This window comes from Tasmannia lanceolata, unplaced genomic scaffold (genome assembly GCF_043159265.1).
Source record: "Tasmannia lanceolata isolate RefF3 unplaced genomic scaffold, GAP_Taslan_0.1 ptg000002l, whole genome shotgun sequence".
NCBI lineage: Eukaryota > Viridiplantae > Streptophyta > Magnoliopsida > Canellales > Winteraceae > Tasmannia > Tasmannia lanceolata.
This window is the reverse complement of record NW_027518679.1, coordinates 24,220,837-24,240,806: the sequence shown is the minus strand read 5'-3', so window position 1 is coordinate 24,240,806 and position 19,970 is coordinate 24,220,837. Positions and strand designations below refer to the sequence as shown.

At 38.5% G+C, this 19,970-nt stretch overlaps 1 protein-coding gene across 4 annotated transcripts in view; it reads right to left on the bottom strand.

Annotated features, from left to right (window-relative positions):
* Window positions 1–365: 365 nt before the first annotated feature.
* LOC143883056 (uncharacterized) overlaps window positions 366–19,970 on the bottom strand; it is a 29,261-nt gene continuing 9,656 nt past the window's right edge. For 2 of the 4 annotated variants that reach the window (XM_077386426.1, XM_077386430.1), the window contains 6 exons: window positions 8,697–8,857; window positions 8,447–8,509; window positions 8,226–8,273; window positions 8,064–8,114; window positions 743–803; window positions 366–628 (listed from right to left, as the gene is read on the bottom strand). In XM_077386426.1, the coding sequence (XP_077242541.1) occupies window positions 585–628; window positions 743–803; window positions 8,064–8,114; window positions 8,226–8,273; window positions 8,447–8,509; window positions 8,697–8,840 (411 nt within the window). In that variant the 5' untranslated portion in view covers window positions 8,841–8,857 and the 3' untranslated portion in view covers window positions 366–584. Of the gene's footprint in view, window positions 629–742; window positions 804–8,063; window positions 8,115–8,225; window positions 8,274–8,446; window positions 8,510–8,696; window positions 8,872–19,970 lie in introns of all 4 variants that reach the window. The other 2 variants (XM_077386422.1, XM_077386421.1) reach the window with 1 other exon arrangement.

Below are 19,970 nucleotides of genomic sequence, written 5' to 3'. Positions count from 1 at the left end.
AGGGGAGGGGGAAAATTCCCCGCAGAGGGGAAGGGGAAGGGGACCCCAACATCCGGCCCCGACCCGCCCCGTTGCCACCCCTAATTTCCATCCCCCTTTGTTACACTTTTCTGTAAAAACAGAACAAAAGAGGTGGGAATGCTGGAAAAGGGGTGACTAACACTTCCCTTAATTTTGTCCAATTAGGCAAAACATTTAGACCACGGTTTAAGGATCCACCAGATGTGTATTTCAATTTTAAGATATCAACACACCCTATTTCTTGTAATGACCCCTTAAATACTTATAATTTGGAATTTTAATATCCTCAAGCAACTAATAAAAAAAGTTTAAAATATGGAGGATAAGGGAGTGTTGGATGCATATTTCCCAAAAGAAATCTTTAAAATCGGAGATTTGCAGTTCTGTATTAAGGCTAACATTGTCTGTACCTCCAAACGTGAACAAGAACACATTCCGAGTTTAAAAAACTTGCAGCAATTCTTATATAAAACAGAAAAGCCATTGTATCATTTATTAGGAAGCAATGACAAAGGACTCATCAATGATCACCAGTGCGAGTGAACTGAAAAACTGACCGGTAACTACTCATTGTTGATGAGATCATCGGAAGTAGGATTCCCTCCATCTGCCAAAAACAAAAGTGCAATGAAACAGTTCTTAGTTGAAGCAAAGGATGTTTAAGTTGTTCAAAGAGTCGATTATAGGCGAGAGGAGCTCCAAAGGATGAAATGTCACATACCTTCACCATCTGAAGGTGCATAAGCTGATCGCCTGGAACGCACTTGTTGGTGTGGCGTAGGCTGCAATAAATTAAAACAGAAAAAATGAGACACATAGATTAGGTAGAATAGTCCAATGCGGGTGAATTTTGCTCCTGGGCCCATCCATAGCAAGCCCTAGGAAATAAATAGTTTGGATCATTGAGCAAGTGGCCCCCAGTTGTACTTTTGGCTGCTCGTATTTACCTTCAAAAATGTGTGCATCCCGAAGGAAACAAAGAGATAGAGAAAGTCTTAGACCAAACTAGAGCAACAAGAAAAGCCCGCGCAGGGGGGGGAGGTGCATTCTCCACATGGACTGGGGCCAAGCCGAGAATGTATGGGTGACAAATCATCCACTTTGTCATAAGCTTTTTCCATGTCTATTTAGAAAGGACACTCTTCCTCGCACATCAATGATAGAAATAGACACTCACAGTCACTGGCCAACAAAGAGCCATTTATAATATCTTTCATCGATGAATGCACTTTGAGCTTTGGTGAAAATGCCTCCCAACATCATGCGAAGTCTATTCGCAGGTACTTTTGCCAGAATTTGCAGGCGCCTAACTGATAGGATGGAAGTCAATAAGGCAATCCGACCTATCTTAGGGATTAAGGGAATAAACATGGCTCTTGTGCTTCTCCCAAGACTCATCCCATCATAAAACTCATTGAACTTTGCAAGAATAAATCCTTCAATCGAATCCCAAGATTTATGGAAGAAAGCCATACAAAAGTCATTTGGGAGATTAGATGCAGGGCAATGGCTTGCTGTTTCAACGCTTTGTTTCTGCAAGGATTGCAGTTTTTCTGAGCCCAGCTATGCAGATCTGAGTATGGTGTGATGCTCTTGTAAATGGTAGGACATCTTGTCCCCATATCTGTATTTGAGTTCTCTTCATCAATAAATGTTACCTATAAAAAAAAAATCGTTTGGCTCGAGAGGTTTGTCTCTTTTTATGAAAAAGAAGGATAACCCAATCTCATCCTCAAATTTTTTTTTTCCTAACTCTCGTTAATAGAGTTCCCATTCAAAAACTCAAATGTCACCCATCTGTATATGAGAGAATGCAATTTTTAAAAGAATATAACGATTGAAACTAGGAAACAATCTCAATAAAAATGACCTTTGGGTCATCAATTCTATCACCTCTTATGACCAAAGTGTTGATTCTAATAGCATGTCTACTGCCACTATCAATATTGTGAAAATAAGCTGTATTTTTATTGCCCTTGGCCAGCCATTTCGATTTGAACCTTTGTTTCCATTTCAGCTCATACTGAAGAATATTCATCCTAACGCGTGGTTTTCTCCAAGAGCTCTTCCAAGGATAACAGACCAGATTCACAAATTCCTTCAAGCACTGAAAGACTCAAGAATAGTCTTTCTTCGGCCCTATCATACCTAAGCTCTTCCTTGGCCCAGACCTTAAGATTTGATTTCTGAAAACGGGGTTTCTGAAGTAATTTTGCATCAGCTAGACAAGAGCCTTCAACTTCGATCCACCACTCTTTCAAAAGCGCTTTCAAATTGGGTTTTCCCAATCACGCTAGGTCAACGTGGAAGAGGGAAGGACCCAATGACCCCGAAATAGGGTCCAGGATAATAGGCCGCTAATCTGAAACGAGTTTGGGAAGAGAGATTTGAATAACACCTGAAAAGCCACACCCATTAGGATAGAGAAGAAATCTATCTAATATTTTTTTCTTTTTTTGAAAAATGACAATTTTATTGAAACTATGGAAATTACACTGGGGACCAGGGGTCCCTACTTGCAATACATAGAATCAATCAAGGGTGGCCAGGAGCATACTCCTAGTCCAGTTAATACCAAAGGAGAAAATCTACTGATTCATCCGCTACGGTGAGGGCCACACTTCCATGCGCTGCCACCATGACGAGTAACTATTTTACTTTCCTGCCAAAATCTTCATCAAGTATCACAGCCTAGAGTGTCTTCACCAGTCCCCCAATATTCCATAGCACTACCCCATGGCCACAATGGAATCTAATCCAACAAAAAGTGTCATATTTGGGAGCCTCTTAGACAAGGCTTTCATCAAAACATACTTGTCATCACCATTTAGATAGTCATTTAGTTTGGTCTTCTAGGCAAGTAATCAAAACCGAAAGAGACTCATCCATGCTATGCTGGATCTGAGACTCTAGCAGATATACAATCCCCGAAATCAGGACCAGAACTCCAGAGAGTCACTGATCGCCAGCCGCTCCTCCACCAGACGGCAACCCACCGTCTTAATCTGGAACCATTTTTGCCTCCATCCAACACATAATCCGAATCCTAAATTTCTGGCGAACTTTCGGAGCAAAAGAGTAAGCGAGAGCCGGCTTCTTAGGGAAGCTGGTCTTCCCGGATCCTCAAGGGAAACCATTCCTACTTTGACATGGAAGTTGTCTTCAATAGAAGAGGGAGGGGAACCTTTTAATAGCAACCCCAAGGGCTTTAGAGCCTTGAAATCTCCGCTCCTAGAGAAGAGTGCTAGGAACCTGACTATATGACTCCCCAACTACCGTCGAAATTACGAAAATCAATACGTCCAAAAATTGTTAATTTCTATAGCCTTTTTCAGCCCCAGGGACCCCATATATAGATTTTACCTATAGATAGGGCCAAACGTAGCAGACCAGATATAGATTTTAGCTATAGATAGGGCCAAACGTAGCAGACCTGGAATAGAACTTTAGGAGCTTAAACAATCTGCTAAATTTCTTCCTTTGTCCCAGTTTGGAACCCAAAATAGTGACCAATTTGTTCATAAGTGTTCTTGGGACCTTATCCCCCTAACTGGGAAAATTGAGCCTTTGTAAGAACCGCCAGGAGCGCGATTGTCGAGATTCTTCCTGGCACATGGGTAAAAGGAAGGTGCAGCCAGCAACGCATGCTTCCATCTGTTGTCAGGGGTAAATTTCTTGGAACTCACCAACAAACCAAGATGATATGAGTTCCTCTCTTCAGGTCCCATCACGCCTATCAAGAACAGCTAACGGCTCATTCTCAGGCCTCCCAACAAGAAGATTTGAATTTGAATTTGAAATCCCAAAAGGGCCCAACTCGCCAGGCAAGGGCCTTGAGGTCGCCAGAAGCCAATCCGCCGCTAAGGAAGAACCCGAACCCTGAATGGCAGAATCAGAGTTTTCCTTCGAGAGCTCAACCCCAATGGGAGGTACTGGTCAAAGATTTTGAGATTTACACAAGAATTACGGAAGAGCCAGCGAGGGGCTAAAATCTTAGCCGAAACGTAACTCATACAATTTTGATGGCTCCTCCATCTTGGTTTCTACAACCTTACCAAAGAGGCCCCCTAACGCCTCCACCGTTGAAACAGCCTAGGCGTGCAAAGGGATGCCATAGAAACGAACCCAAAGAGCCTCCTCTCCTTGAATAAATTCTTTTTTCCATGGTGAGAGGGAAAGCAAATGGTTATCCAAGGCCGCAGATCCCTTAGCGAGGATCTGTGATGCCTGTGATTCTGATTCAAATATAAAAAGAACTTCGTCCTTTGTCAATAAAGAAGGGCAATGTAACGATGGGAGTTCCCAGGACACTTGTGCCCAATTCCAAAGCTCCTGCAAAGTCTCATTATGGTTTTTCTTTTTCCCAATCAAGCAGGATCTGAGGGGGAACCTATTCGCACATCTATTTCCTTACCTGAAATTGATAAAGTTGGAACCGCGGAGCTTTTGCGACGATAAATTTTACCCGAGTCAGGCCAAAGATTATTTTTGTCATCCTTAGATTGTAGCCTAGATGAACTAGCACGTGGAACCCATTTTAAGGGTGATCTGGTCGAGTGACACCAGCGACAATCATCCCGCTATTTATAGTTTAGGTCATAGTTACCAGGGTGGGAAACGAATTCGGGAAAAGAAACGTGAAACGGAAACGGAAAACGCATGAAAAAAAATACAAGGGAAACGAGAAACTAGAAACAGTAGAAAATCGTATGAGAATCGTCTTAGGAAATAATGTGTTTTTTCCAAAATGATTTTCGTAAGTTCCACACATGTTTCCTACACATTTCATATGCACTTTCTACGAGTGTTGCATACGTTTATCACGCATCTACACATTATATACATAAGTTTTCCATAAGTTTCCCATGTGTTTAACAAACATTTCTCCAATTTTGTATCATATTTTGGAAACGTTTCCGAAACGTGTTTCCCTCGTTTTAGGGGAAACGAGTTTCCCAACCGCGAGAAATGCGTTTTATGGGAAACGGGTGGGAACCCGCCCAAGGAGTTTCCGGCAACTATGGTTTAGGTATTGACAAGGGGAGCAAAACCATGCTCCAAGCCTTTTATCTCGGACATGCTTAGGTCTCCCTAAGGGTATTCCTTCCCCACCCCAAGAAGACAGGGGGGAGGGAATCGATCTAGCCTATGAGCACCTTCTGCATCTAAAACGCCATCCAAAGTTATGATAGCGACAAGCAAGACACTGCCAATCCTCCTCCCCTCCCCGCATAAGATCTAAACTTTTACAGGTGGAACTCTTTGTTGTAAATTGTCAGAGAGGTGAAATCTATCTAATATGCTTCTGCATTGATTTCGTTCTAAGGTAAATTGTCCCCCAATGAATGACAAATCAACTAACTCATTTCTACAAAGAAAATCTGAGAAGGAGGTCATGCTTGGAGTGGTTTTAGCACTTATAGTCGAGAAATTGCAATTCAAGTTGTCCACCATCCATCTCAGGCTAACCAACACAGAGAAGGCACTAATGACTTCAACAAGAGAGAATTTCCTTCAATCCCAGGCAACCACTATACCAATCGATTCCGAGGTAGAAAATCCAAAATTATGGTAATAAGTTAAGAACCTATATCTCTAAGGTCAGAAAATAGACAATTATTTTTTTAGAACCTCCTTCACATCAAGATTTTTAGGTATGTGAGCCTAGACCAAATGTTCCAGATAAGAATCTTCATAGAGGTAGAGCAAAAGATTCGAAACCCCCTCCCAGTGGAATTGCTACTTCTTGGCATTCCTTAGGCCAACCTATTTTTGGAGGCCCCTCATAGTTATCAATAAAATTCAACCTTGCCATTTCTTATTCCCTACATGATCTTGAGCAACTCCTCGGTCTCTTGACCACTGGGGAACCTTGCCAATGGTGTAATTCGACAGAAAGGAAGATTACTTTAAATTCCTTTTCCATCCCAAAAGGAAGATTGCTCTAAATTCCTTTTCCAGCCAAACAGAAGATGGCCCAAACCATGCTCATTTCTTCCTCAGACTTTCCATTTTCAATCAGCCTATGATTCCGGTTGTTTGGAGCTCACGAAATATGCTGGCTCCACGGCAGGATCAACCACCAAAGAGCAAGGTTTTCATTGTCCCTCAGAGTGACCTCTCAAGACCCCACATTGTAACTACCCATAACCTCTCCAGCCCGGTTCAGTATAAGGTTTGACAGTCAAAAACATTTGTCGAAGAGTCGATTCTAGCACTATCGCCCTGATCTAGACAAAGAAACTTGAGTTCTTCCGGTAGTCTTTAGAGCAATCTATTACGACTCACTGACTCTGGGCTACGGGGCGATTTGGTACCCCCTAAACTGTTGTTGCAACATGGATTCAAAGGAAAAGGGAACTGAGAAATAAAGGTCTAAAGAAGGCATACATTGGCAGAGATGCACCACGGCATCATCAGGGCTACCTTTACGGGGTTGCTCCAAGCTAGCAGTTTGCGTGAATATTTGTTTGTTTTCTATAATCTTTGAAATTAGTCACTATGGTTTTCTTAACTATCTCTTGAATATTTAAAAGGGCAATACTTTGTTGGCCACTTTATTTGTCTCATAATTTACCAGTTTAGAAAGTTTCTAACTTGAACATGTTCACAGCAAAGTAGATGATTGTTGCCATTCTCAAACAAGATCAAATGAAGTATGAGATAGAGAGAAAGCAGGATCGTGTGTTTATCAAAACAAGGATGAGAGAGAAGGAAGAGTAGAATGACGTGTTGCTGTTGTCAAACGAGTTGAAGAATGAGAGAAAAAAAAGGTAAAAGGGGCTTCGATATAGACGTCTCTTCAAAGAAAAAGTTCTAAAGATAAAAAGAAAACAATGTTTCACCATATAAATTACTAATACCACTCCAATCTGTCATCATGTTGAAAGAACATGTCAATATTTTGTGTTGTGTTCTGATGCTGTCTGTGCAATATTTTGTTGGTGCAGCATACTGTGTTAGAGGCCCGGAAAAGGAAAGACCAGCAATGGAGGTGAAACCTTAATTGAAGTTTTCCTTACTTGAACACTACCTTTTGGTTTTAGTTTCCTGATCCGGTTAAAAATAATATATATATATATATATATATATATATATATATATATATATATATATATATATATATGAGTTAAGTGAAGCTACACATACGTGTAGCTAACTAAGCTACACCGATGGCTTAAAATACAGTGGGCCCACATTGTTTGGGTGATCCAAACCATTCATTTGATAGGCCCTCACACACATTGATAGGGTGTGCCCAAAAAATCAGCTCCATTGGATGATCCCAACCCTTCAAATTGTGGAGGCAAAAATGGACAGATTTGTGAAGGCTTTTACACGTCCATTTTTGCCTCCACAAATCGTAGGGTTGGGATGATCCTATGGAGCTGATTTTTTAGGCACACCCTATCTATGTGAGGGCCCATCAAATGAATGGTTTGCATCACCGAAACAATGTGGGGCCCACTGTATTTTAAGGCATCAGTGTAGCTAAGTTAGCTACACGTATGTGTAGCTACACTTCTCTCTCTCTCTCTCTCTCTCTCTCTCTCTCTCTCTCTATATATATATATATATATATATATATATATATATATATATATGAGGAAAAGGATTGTGCGCTCGAGCGCACCAAGCTTAGGTGCACTCGAGGGCCCCAAACACATGTGGGCCCACTTTGTTAGGATGATCCAAAGCATTCACGTGAAAGGCCCTTACATAGATGGGGTATGTACAAAAAATCAGCTCCATAGGATCATCCTAACCCATCCATTTGTGGAGGTCAAAATGGACAAACACCGTTTGCCACAAATCTGCCCATTTTTGCCCTCCACTTTTGGAGGGGTTAGGATGATCCAATGGAGCTGATTTTTTGTACACACCCTATCTATGATGGGGCCTTGCAAATGAATGGTTTTGATCAGCACAAAAAAAGTGGGACCCATGTGTTTGGGCCCTCGAGCGCACCTAAGCTTAGGTGCGCTCGAGCGCACAATCCTTTTCCTCTCTCTCCACGACAGAATAAAAAGTAACATTAGTACCTGCAACTTTGGCCGAAGTGCTTCAAGTGGTCCTTTGGGTTTCTGACCTTGCTGTTAGACATTCAAAAATATTAGGTGAAAATATAGGGCATTTATTTCAAAATACACCTATAAGTCATATTTGAAGCCCACATACAGGAAACTAGGATACAACATAAATACCTTTCCCAATGCCCAATCAGCAGAATCAAAGAAAGCACGTTCATGATCCTGAAGTAATAAAAAAGAAATTTTATTATTTAAAATCCACTCACCAAGCTACCTATTTACAATCCACTCACCAAGCTACCAAATTTAGCATCTCTTTCAGGCCATACAAAGTTGAAATACACGGTGTGGTGGCATTCGGTGATTCAACTTCCAAATAAGAAGAGAATAAATACCTTGGATATCAGTGGTTGTTTCTTGGGTAACATTCCTCCATACTTTTTCTTGATTATTGCCTCCTACGGAAGACACAAATTTGCAGATACCACTAGTTTAAAATCCAATGATATGGAATTAAGATATGACCAACAATAGACTGATGGTAGATCATTTGAAATTAATGAATGAAAGGATTCCCATAAACATTGCACATAAACAATCTAACATTAATATCAAAATGCAAATAACCTAAAGAACGTATACTACCTCCTCTTCGTATGAGGGCATGGGATGATCCTCCTTTTTGTCTGGATGTTCTGAATCATCATCAGGGAACTCTCCATCAACCTGCTTACTGAGAGTATTCTCTGAATGTTCCTCTTTGGTGTCATCAACTTCCATGCCTGACATATTGTGGTTGGACTACTCTACAAAACAAAACCTGCAACAGTAAAACAGTTGGTTCTTGCACACATTGGAATTAAATAAATGGTTTCATTAAACGCAATAAATAAAAATGCTATAAAATTTCAAAAAAAGAAGAAAGGGGGCAGCCCAGTGCATGAGGCTCCCCCCATTGCGGGGTCTGAGGAGGGCTAGATGTACGTAGCCTTACCCCTGCTTTGCAGAGAGGCTGTTTCCGTGACTCGAACCCGTGACCACCAGGTCACAATGGAGAAACCTTACCGTTGCGCAAAGGCTCGCCCGCTAAATGCTCTAAAAAGGGCGGCCCAGTGCACGAGGCTCCCGCCAATGCAGGGTTTGGGGGATGTACGCAGCCTTACCCCTGCCTTGCAGAGAGGCTGTTTCCGTGACTCGAACCCGTGACCATCAGGTCACAATGGAGCAACCTTACCATTGCGCCAAGGCTCACCCTCTCGCCCTCTAAATGCTCTAAAATTTCAAAATGACAGATTAATATTTATAAATTATTCAACAACGAAAAAAAAAAGATCCCCTCCCAAAACCTCAACAGCTAGAATCCTAGGACTTAAAAAACTAAAATAACACTCTAAAAACAAATAAAGCTCTTTTAACATCAACAATGGACCCCATTTTCTTAACACATTGACTCTTCATGGCATCTTGGACGGTCCCCCATCAACATTTAAGATGAAACTTCGGGGAAGTGCTAGAATAAACACAAATACACACTCAAAAGCCACTACATAAGCAAAACAACAAACAACTCATAATGTTTCAACATCAAACACCTAGTGACATGCACTGTCACGCATATCTAATAATTCAGTACATAACAGATTTCACAAGTAATTTATATAAGGGCGATGATATTTTCACGCCCCTGCAGTACACATTCGCCCCCCTTATAACGTGAGCAGTGGGCAACTTTTACGCTTTTTGACGTCAAATCACGATACAAGGGGGGAGAATGCGTCCTGCAGGGGGGTGAAAATATCATTGCCCTTTATATAAATGTTTATATACAATACATACACCGCATTTAACATGCAACTCAAAGAAATATCAATATGTACCAAATACCGGTATACTACAACACTAATATGCATAAGGACTTGGTTTCAAAATTCGTTTCGATGTCGGTATGCCTTTCAGTGGGGATGGAAAAGAAAACATTTCAGTTGTTTTGTGTCAGTTTCAATGGAAATTTAAAACCATGCTTGGATCCAATGTCTGTGAAATTATGTGCATCTATAGTGGCCACTTTATTCAAGTCCACTTCATTCATTCAAACTTCTCGTGCTTCTCTCAGAGAGAGAATGTTTATGGAGAACAAAGTCCTTTGCATAATCTTCCTGCTCATGTTCATGTGCCTGTTGATCTTGTTCATGTTCATGTGCCAGTTGATTATGATGGTGGGCCAAAAGGAATTATAGGTGTACTTAAGCGGACAGAAGAAAGTGGCCATAATGGAACCTCCACAACAGTCAAAACCTCTGGAAATCATATTAAGGAATTCTTAATGACCTTCCTATCTCCTCCTCTGACCCTATTTATATTTCCTTCGATCCTATTGATGTCCCTTGGCCTATTGAATACCAGAGTGACCTTGATCTTCCTATTGCCACTCAAAGAGGGAAGCATAGTACCACCTTTCAACCCACTCCTAAATTCATCTCATATAATTCTGTCTCCATACCGTGCTTCTATTTCTGTTGTTTCTTCTATTTCTATTCCTCGTAATGGTGCATATGCTTTATCTCAACCAACATGGCAGGAAGCAATGATGGAAGATGGTTGACTTACCCAAGAGAAAAAGAGCCAGTGGGGTGCAACTATGGTGTCACACCCCCAAACCCAAAACTTTTAAGAGTCTTAGGGTGCAACTGCCATAGTCAATCAAATATGGTTGTACTATCAGCGGAAATCTAACTTTCATTAAAAAAAACATATATTTGATTCAGAGCAAACTAAAAAGAAATACAACCATCCGTCTAAAAGACATACTAAGATCAACCCCAAAAGTATGACCTTTCTATTCTAGGGATCTCTATACAACTGTACATAATCCAAAAGAAACAAAAGTTCAGGTTAACCCTGATTCACACTGCAGCTTCAAGTTGAAAATTTCTTAGGTCGCTTCCCAAAATATCAAAAGGAACTAAGCTCTAGCTCCCACGATCACTCTGAAAATTTCATAATGATAAGGGTGAGTTTAATCGCCCCATAAGCAACTGAACCATGAACACAAGTTCAAAATTCCACTTGAAAACATCATTTAAATAGATGAAAATCCCTAATGCAGGAATAAATCAGTTTAAGGTTAAACTATCTTTCAATAAAATAGTTCACAGAACAAATCTCCAAAGTCGAGATGTTTCTAAAATGAAACACATATGTAATTCAAAAGAGAAACCTACAAGTTTTTTTTTCTTAGAAATTCATATACCTTCAAAATTTCACATATCTTTCAAAATTAACACTTCCTCATTTATCAAATGAGGCTGAATATACCATCTGGCTTAAGGTTCAGATAATCCCCATCAATATCTAGATGGGTTCACATAATCCCCATTGATCAGATGGGCCAAATAATTCACATGTTCACATAATCCTCATTGATCAGATGAGGCCAAATATTTCATAGGTTCACATAATCCTCATTGATCAGATGAGGCCAAATTACCAAGCCAGAGGTCTAATGAGAGGTACAAATTCATATAAAAATCAAAATTCGAAATCAATAGAACAGATACAATAGTATAAACATCATTCGAAACGCAAGCGCATGGAATTGTGATCTATGGAAATCGAGACCAAAAGTATTGTGTTGTTACAAAACAAAACTTAGAAATTCCATTCCATTTTCTAAAGAAATAGTAACAGATGGCAAAGGAAATAAAGGAGCTGAAATTGAAACATATAAATCATGGAAATACGTGCATGCATTTAAAACCCTAACATTCCTCCTCCAAATTTTCCCAAGAGACAACAATTGGAGGAAAAGAGAACAAATGGGCTGAAATTAAAACATAAAAATCATGGAAATACTTGCATGCATTTAAAATCCTAAAAATCCCCTTTAAAATCCTTCCAAGAGATAACAATTTATGGAAAAGAGAACAATAGATCATGGAAATCATAAGAATCCTTGCATGCACTTCAAACCCTAATAATCCCCTCTCAAATCGTTCCAAAAGATGGCACTTTGGGGGAGAAGAGAACAAAGTGATCATGAAAACAATTACTTATATCAAATTTATCGAAGTTTCCTTCTCTTAGCTTTGTTCCTCAGTTCAAGGGACTTTGCTTTTGATTCCTGATGAAAAAAGATGCCTAAGATTTCTTCTCTTTCTCCTTCAATCTCATATATCTCACACCTCCTTTCAGCTCTTTGATGAAAGGAATGAGTTTGTCTAATGTGAGACAACATTTTTATTACTGGCTGCGGTGAAGAAGTCAATTACGTAAATACCCTGGTAAGTTACAGATTTACTGGGAAAATAGATTACAGGGAAACTGGGTCTGGGCTTTTACATGTAAAGTCATTTAAGTAAATGTTTACTTAAGATTTACATGTAAATAGGGAAATACCCCCCATTTGGATTTATTAAAAATAGTTTCAAGACCCAAATCGAAAAGGATAAAAAGTCAACTTTCTAGTTCTACCACAAAATACGACATTTTTCAGTCTTTCCGGGTCGGGTCACTATCATAACTTCCAAATGACGGGGAATTTTGCCAATATTAAAAATTCCTAAATTCAATCGTGTCCAAAGATTATTAAATCCCAAAAGTCAGGTAAAATAAATCTTAAAATTTGGTCTCAAATTTTTTTTCATCTAGTCAGACACTGGTCAACATAGGCATTTCAGTTGACAATGATTTTCCCTTAAATACATGGCGGGTCTTTACATTTGGAGTAGACAAGAATAATACATTTGCTCCAGTAGTGAAGATGAACTCCATTAGAGTATCGCCATCCATTGAAGCGAACTACTTTTGGCCACTACATCATCTAGATGTAGATGTGAAGAACAAATTCTTAAATGGGAATCTCTGGGAGAAATTCTATAAGGTGTCATGGTCAACTTCAGGTTTCGATGCTCTAAGAAATCAAGGTAATTACGTCAACTCAAGAAGTCAATATATGGAATTAAGCAGTCTCCTCGAGCATGGTTTGAGAGATTCAATGAGGTTTTGAAGAGAATTAGGTATAGGCAAAGTTCTGTTGATCACACCTTGTTCATTAAGAGAGACGGTGAATTACTTAAAACCCTAACTGCCTATGTTGGCAACATAGTGGTGACAAGGAATCATCCTCAAAGATTCAAAGATTGAAGGATCTTTGGCCTAGAAAATTGCGATAAAAGACTTAGGATCTTTGGCCTAGAATCTTAAATACTTCCTTGAAATTGAAGTTTCCAAGCCTAGTAAATACATTTATATTTCGTGATGGATATATGTGTTGGACTTGGACCTTCTCAAAGGCATAGGAAAGTTGGGAGCAAAACTAGCACACAGCAATTGGTCCCAATTGCAAGCTTAGAGAATGTGAATGGCGTCTCCTGAGAAATAAAAGTATGTACAGAAGGCTGGTTGGCAAACTACTTTATCTATCTCTGACTAAGCCAGACATTACTTATGTTGTAAGCATGGTGAGCCAAAGCACGGTGAGCCAACATATGCATGAATCTCGGGCTCCACATTTGGAGGTTGCAGAGAGGTTCTTAAGGTATTTGAAGGAATCTCCTAGCAAGGGAATTCTTTTCTCTATGCATGGTCACCTTTAGATTGAGCCTTACACTGATACAGACCGAGCTAGTGTTGTTGATGATCATCAGTTCACTTCAGGTTAATGTACTCTTTTAGGAGACATGCAGTAAAAAACAATTTGTAGTAGCTCGATCAAGTGCTGAGCCAGAGTATAAATCAACGACCAATAGAGTTACTGAACTTCTCTGGTTGAAAATTCTTTTAGGCAAGTTGTATATAAAAACCGAACGAAGGCTTTATTGTGACAATCAAGCAGCAATTAATATTGCTCATAATCCAGTTATGTGTAACATAACTAAACACATAGAGGTTGATAGACTTTTTATCAGAGAGATTTGCCTCTGGTCACTGGTGAGTTATGTTAGTCTTATGTGAAATCAGAGGATCAGCTTGTTGATGTTCATACAAAGGGAGTGGTAAAACATAAATATGATCTGCTTGGCAAGCTTGGAATTTATATATATATATATATATATATATATATATATATATATATATATGGAAATGGTTTGTGTCCAGCTGCACAGATAAGCTTTGATTGGGTTAGGATGATCCTATAGGGCTGATTTTTGGTACACACCCTATCCATGGAAGGGGCCTTCCAAATGAATGCCTTGGATCCCCCCAAAAATGTGGCCCCCACTATGGTTTGTGCAGCCATGCACAGATAGCTTATCTGTGCAGTTGCACACAAACCATTTCCTCTCTCTCTCTCTCTCTCTCTCTCTCTCTCTCTCTCTCTCTCTCTCTCTATATATATATATATATATATATATATATATACACACACACACACACACACACACACACCTAGCTTTTTTTGGTGGGGAGAGGTGGGGGTGAAATATGGGGCATTACGCAATTATTTATATCTCAAGGGTATCCTTGAAATTTTTTGAAATATTATATAAATAAATCAAGGTCAATCAACCATAGTAGCTTTTCTTACTATACCCACATTTCTGTCCTAGGATCTTATAATACGGGCAAAAAGTACATCAACATATTTGCAGGTGAAGCATGGATATAGATTATTCTACCTCCAATCGGATCCCAAAGTACTCAAAGTGGGAGTGTGCAATTTACACAAGGCTAAGCGAAAGCCCGAGTTAGAAACATGAAACTAATCTATCCACATCAACATTACCATCCACATCAAGCTCTTCCAACTCATGTTAAGCCCATAGACAGCCTCAAACAATCTTAAACATCCAAATGGCATCAATTTGATCCAGGCTCGCATTCTTGGAAGTCACACATCTACAAAAGAAAAGATGGGGATAAAAAAGATAAACCTCATGACCTTAAACCTACAATCAAGCTCCTCTCAGCCAACAAAAGAAGAAGACTTAATGCTAGAGGGGATCTCCTTGTCTCGTTCCGCTTGAACTACAAAGAAACCAATTGGGCTACCATATTTTAGGATTGAAAAGATTCTCGATGAGATGCACAAATACATTTATTTTCTCTATTTCGAGCTAAAATCCATTTTTCAGCAAGATATAATCATTCGGAGCTCAATCAATGCGATTATAGGATTCTCCAAAGTCCACTTTGCAAGAATACCCAGCTTCCCATCAGGACTCTTAGACTTGATGCATAGATTGGCAATTAGAATATTGTCAAGAATTTTCCTACCAAAAACAAATGCTATTTTGAAAGGCAGTATAATGTCTAGGACCGCCTAATTCAATCTTATGACGAATCTGTACCACAATTGTATAGAAGCGAGACACTTAAATAATAGGACATGAGAGTCTTTAACTACCAATGGTCCGACTTTTTTGTCAAATTCCCTTGAATCAAAGAAGGTAGACGATAGGAAAAAAGAGAATATAGGGCTCACAAGCAAAATACATGAAGTCTTGGGAATGGGAGTTCAATTATTACAGAACGACATGTCTCCTCCCCTCTTATATTAATCATAATGTAAGTTATATAAATAGCTTTAAGTGTGTAAGCCCAAAGGTTCCCATGGGTTAATCATTCACCATACCTTCTTGTTTTGATGATAGCAAACTAAACTGATTAGCATTTATGGACTGATGTGTTGCTTTGAGGTGTTGTGTTATATACAGGAATTTCATGTCATAATCGCCATTACACAACTCTTCTCAACACAAGGCTTGTGGATCAAGGATCAAAGGAACCAAGAGCTTGCACCTACATTGGAGACATCCTCATTTGAAGATGTTCAAGTCAAGAAGCTCATCATGAAGATCCCACAAGTTCCCTAAGCAAGTGTCAAGAAGGAGCTTGGAGTTGAACATGCCATGGTGACACCTCATGTACCTCAACATGCATTGAAGTTTGGAGGGCAAGTCACAAGAGCCAAGACAAAGTCAAGATGTTCACTCAAGTAGAAGAAGTCCATGGAAGTGCAAAGGAGCCGATATATTCCAAGAAGACTCAAGGTTCTTATTTTTAGAATGTATTTGGAGTCCTCATGATTTTATGTTTAAATGCACTTTCAAAAGGTTTTTAAATGGTTTTCATACTTAACTTTTTACATCTTTGAAAACCATACACACACACTAAAATGTGTTTGAAAACCTAAGACTTAAGCCCAAGACCATGGCCCAAAAGCCCCTGTTTTTTTAAAGTAAAAAATGGAATTTCACATAGGGCCGGGCGACCGCGAGATAGAACCTGGAAGTCCAGGACATCTCGAAATTTATCGGGCCGGTCGACCGAGCCAATCCGGTCGACTACAGATTGATTTTCTATAAATCCAGAAAACATCCAGGTTGGGCTTGGCGGACGACAGCAATTGGTCGGTTGACCGCGGATAGGTTTTTTGAGCCGAATTTTTGAGCTAACAGGTTAGCCTCATCGAACGACCGTCATGAAGCCGGTTGACCGCGACGGTAAGAAATTTGAAAATCTAAAAGGGTGCCTGATAGGGGCGGGCGACTGCGGTGGCTCGGTCGACCGCGACGGTCGGGCAAACTAACCGTTGGGGCGTTTCCTGCTTGACTTTTTCAAGCCAGTTATTTACGGTTTTACCCCAAACGGTTATATTTTCAAATACACTATATATACATGATTAAAACCTATTTAAACAAGCTTTTGAATATTTGAGAAAGATCAAATCCCATTTCTCTTTGAGCTTCATCTTTTCAAATCAAAAGCAAAACCTCTTTGATCTTCCATTTCTACATCTTATCAAGAAGCACTCCATAGGGCCTTACAATTGTATTTTCTTGGAGTGATTGTGAGCTTTCAAAGTTGTAATCCACCTATCAAGAGGCATGAGAGTTTTTATTTTCTTTGTTCTTCATTGAGGGTCTTCTCTTCGGCCCGTTAAGAATCGTGGAGACGAGGGTCTCCTCTTCGGTCCGTTAAGAAAGGTGAAGACGGCATATGAGGATGTGTTCTCTCGCCGAAGGCTTCGTGCAAATGGGCTTTGCTTTGGCCCTTGAGAATGGAAAAGCTCGGTTATGTAATGGCTCATTGATCCGGCCTTGAAGGAGGATCGAGATAGTGGAACTCTCGCGTGGACGTGAAGAGTGGAGTAGATCTTGTGATAGACTGAACCACTATAAATCTTGTGTTCATTGTCTCTCTCTCTCTCTTCCTTTCATTCTCATGCACATGTGGTGATTGGTAATCTCTAACCTAACTTGTGATTATATTTTAAATTGAACAAGGGTTAGTAAATGGACATGAATGAAATATCTAAAACCCTAGCCTTAATTACAATGCTTATTTGAACAAGGGTTAGGGTATTAATTAATGCTTAATTAGCAAAGTAATTTTATAATCCAACTAATTAAGCCTAAAAATTTTAATTGTCCAATTCACCCCCCCTCCCCTCTTGGGTTGTCACACTTGTATTTCATTTGGTATCAGAGCTAAAGCTCTTAAAGAGATTTTTAATTTTAAAAATCTACAAGAGAAAAGATCTGTGACAATCGATATGGATTTTGAGAAAGGCCAATCCACCCTAATTCCTCCACTCTTTGATAGAACGAATTATGGAGTTTGGAAAGCACAAATGCAAGCCTATCTCAAATTCATAGATCATGACATTTTAAATATCATTGATGATGGAATTTCTTTTTCAAGGAAATGCACTGAAGGTGATATGAAATTATTTTCCTTGAAGTCAAAGGCTATGATTTTATTGTGTTGTGGTTTAACTCCTAACATTTTTGACAAAATTTCAAATTACATCAATGCAAAAGATATTTGGACTTCATTAGAAACTCTTTTTGAGAAAAATGTTTGTCTCTTTTCAAATGATGAAATTCTTAGACAAAAAACGACTTTACAAAAATCTTTTGCAAATGAAGTTTCTTTCAAACATTTAATTTCTGATTTGGAAATTCAAATTGAAAATAAATGAAAGTTTGAAAATAAATGAAAAAATAAGTCAAATTAAGCATATTTTTTATAAATAAAAATGTGACTTATTTCAAAGATGCAATGCCTTTGATAAAGAAATTAAAAGCCTTGAAATCATAAACATTGAACCTGTTGAAAAATATAAATATGTTTGTGAAAATGAAGAACAAATAAATGAAAAACTCTCTAATAAGAATCAAAGACTTCAAGAAGAAAAAGATAAATATACTTCTAAGCCTTGTGATTCCATTTGTTCCTTATATGCCAATCATTATTATTGTACTCATTGTGGTAGATCTGGATATCACAATTCTGAGTGTAAGCTTAGAATTGTGAAATCTAATAAGTTTGTTTGGATAAGAAAATGTACACTCCCACAAACAAACTTATAGATGGAACCAAAGGGATTTGGGTTCCAAAAGAATCCCTCTAAAACTAATTAGTGAATGAGTTAGTTTAGGGGCTATACTAAATTGTTTTATCATTCACATTCTTGCTAAATACTTCAATTCACTGAATACTATTTGTATCTAGTTTTCATGAGCTTAACGATATATTTTTTTAATTTTGAGCTTAGATATTTATCATTATTCATGTTCTTAATAGTTTGTATCTTTGCTCTTTATGCTTAAATGATCACATTATTTTTTGTGCTTTATTGAATATTTATTTTGAAAAGTCTATCTAAGTGCAAATCACATCACTTGTGCACTTAGCATCCACAAAGTAAATCCACAATAGAAAATTTAATGTGAAAACCATATATGTGCTTTCATGAAAATTGACCATTATTTTTGCCCCTTGAGTTCAAATTGATCTTTCAAGTTCAGTCCCTTCATTCTTGAACTCTATTTAGGACAATTTTGACATTTGCTAGATCTCAGTATATTCAACTTAGGTAGAATATCATTTCTAGTAAAATTGAGTATTAAAAGCCATGTCTAAGGAAATCCACTCAAATCCTTTCTTAGACATCTCTTTTGCCCTAGGTGAGTAAGTATGTTTATTATTATGCACCTAGTTGTCCTTCTAACCCATTCTTATGTGCTTAATGATTATCATTAAATGCATAAGAAATCTTGATGGGTTAAATTGATGTATTCCAAAAATACTTAAAATGAATATCCTCACACGACTAAGGTAAAACTATCTAGTTATAGTACTTTTTGGAATGCATGTTTCCAAGATGTTCATCACTTGACATTCTCTAGAAGTCCTTGGATTATTCTCTACAGTTCTGCATGAATTTTTTTTTTTTTTTTTAGAGAATTGAAAATGAGTCTAGATTCAATGAATGAAACTCAATTGAGTAAAACTGAAAATGTCATAGGAATCTAGTACCATTGTTGGACAATTTCTCATTGTAGTGGTTATCATGTAACACATTGTGATGGGAACACTTGTATCCCACACATTTTGGTTTTTCATGGGCTTGTGCACTTTGTGCTTGATGCCCTATCTTTATATGGTGGTTTGTGGATGTAGGCATAGATGTTTGGACCATGATCCTTGTATCCAAACATGGTAGACTATCCATAAATGCTCTCACTTGTATGAGCCATGGATGTCTCTCTTAGACATGGAATTCTATTGATCCTTCCTATAATGTCTAAGTTCTATAGATTTGAGCTTAACTGATAATCTATATAATCTATAGTTATTTCCTCTTGTATACTACTAGGTACATGATAAAAATGGTAAACTTAAATTTAAAAATCACTCAATAGGTACTCTTAGTCCTCTTACCTAGTAAGATGGAGAGTGTACACTCACCTTTAATTAAAACACTAATTTCTTTGGCATTTAGCCAACATCTTAACCATGATAAGCCATATGTGCTTTGTATGTTATACTTATATATTATTTGCACATATTTAGGGGGAGCATAGTTTGCCAGGTTGTCGTCATCTCCTTTGGTATCATATGACTACCTATAGCAAATCATGCATTAATGGCCCAAGGGTGGTTTGAAAATCATTCACCTTTAAATCCCTT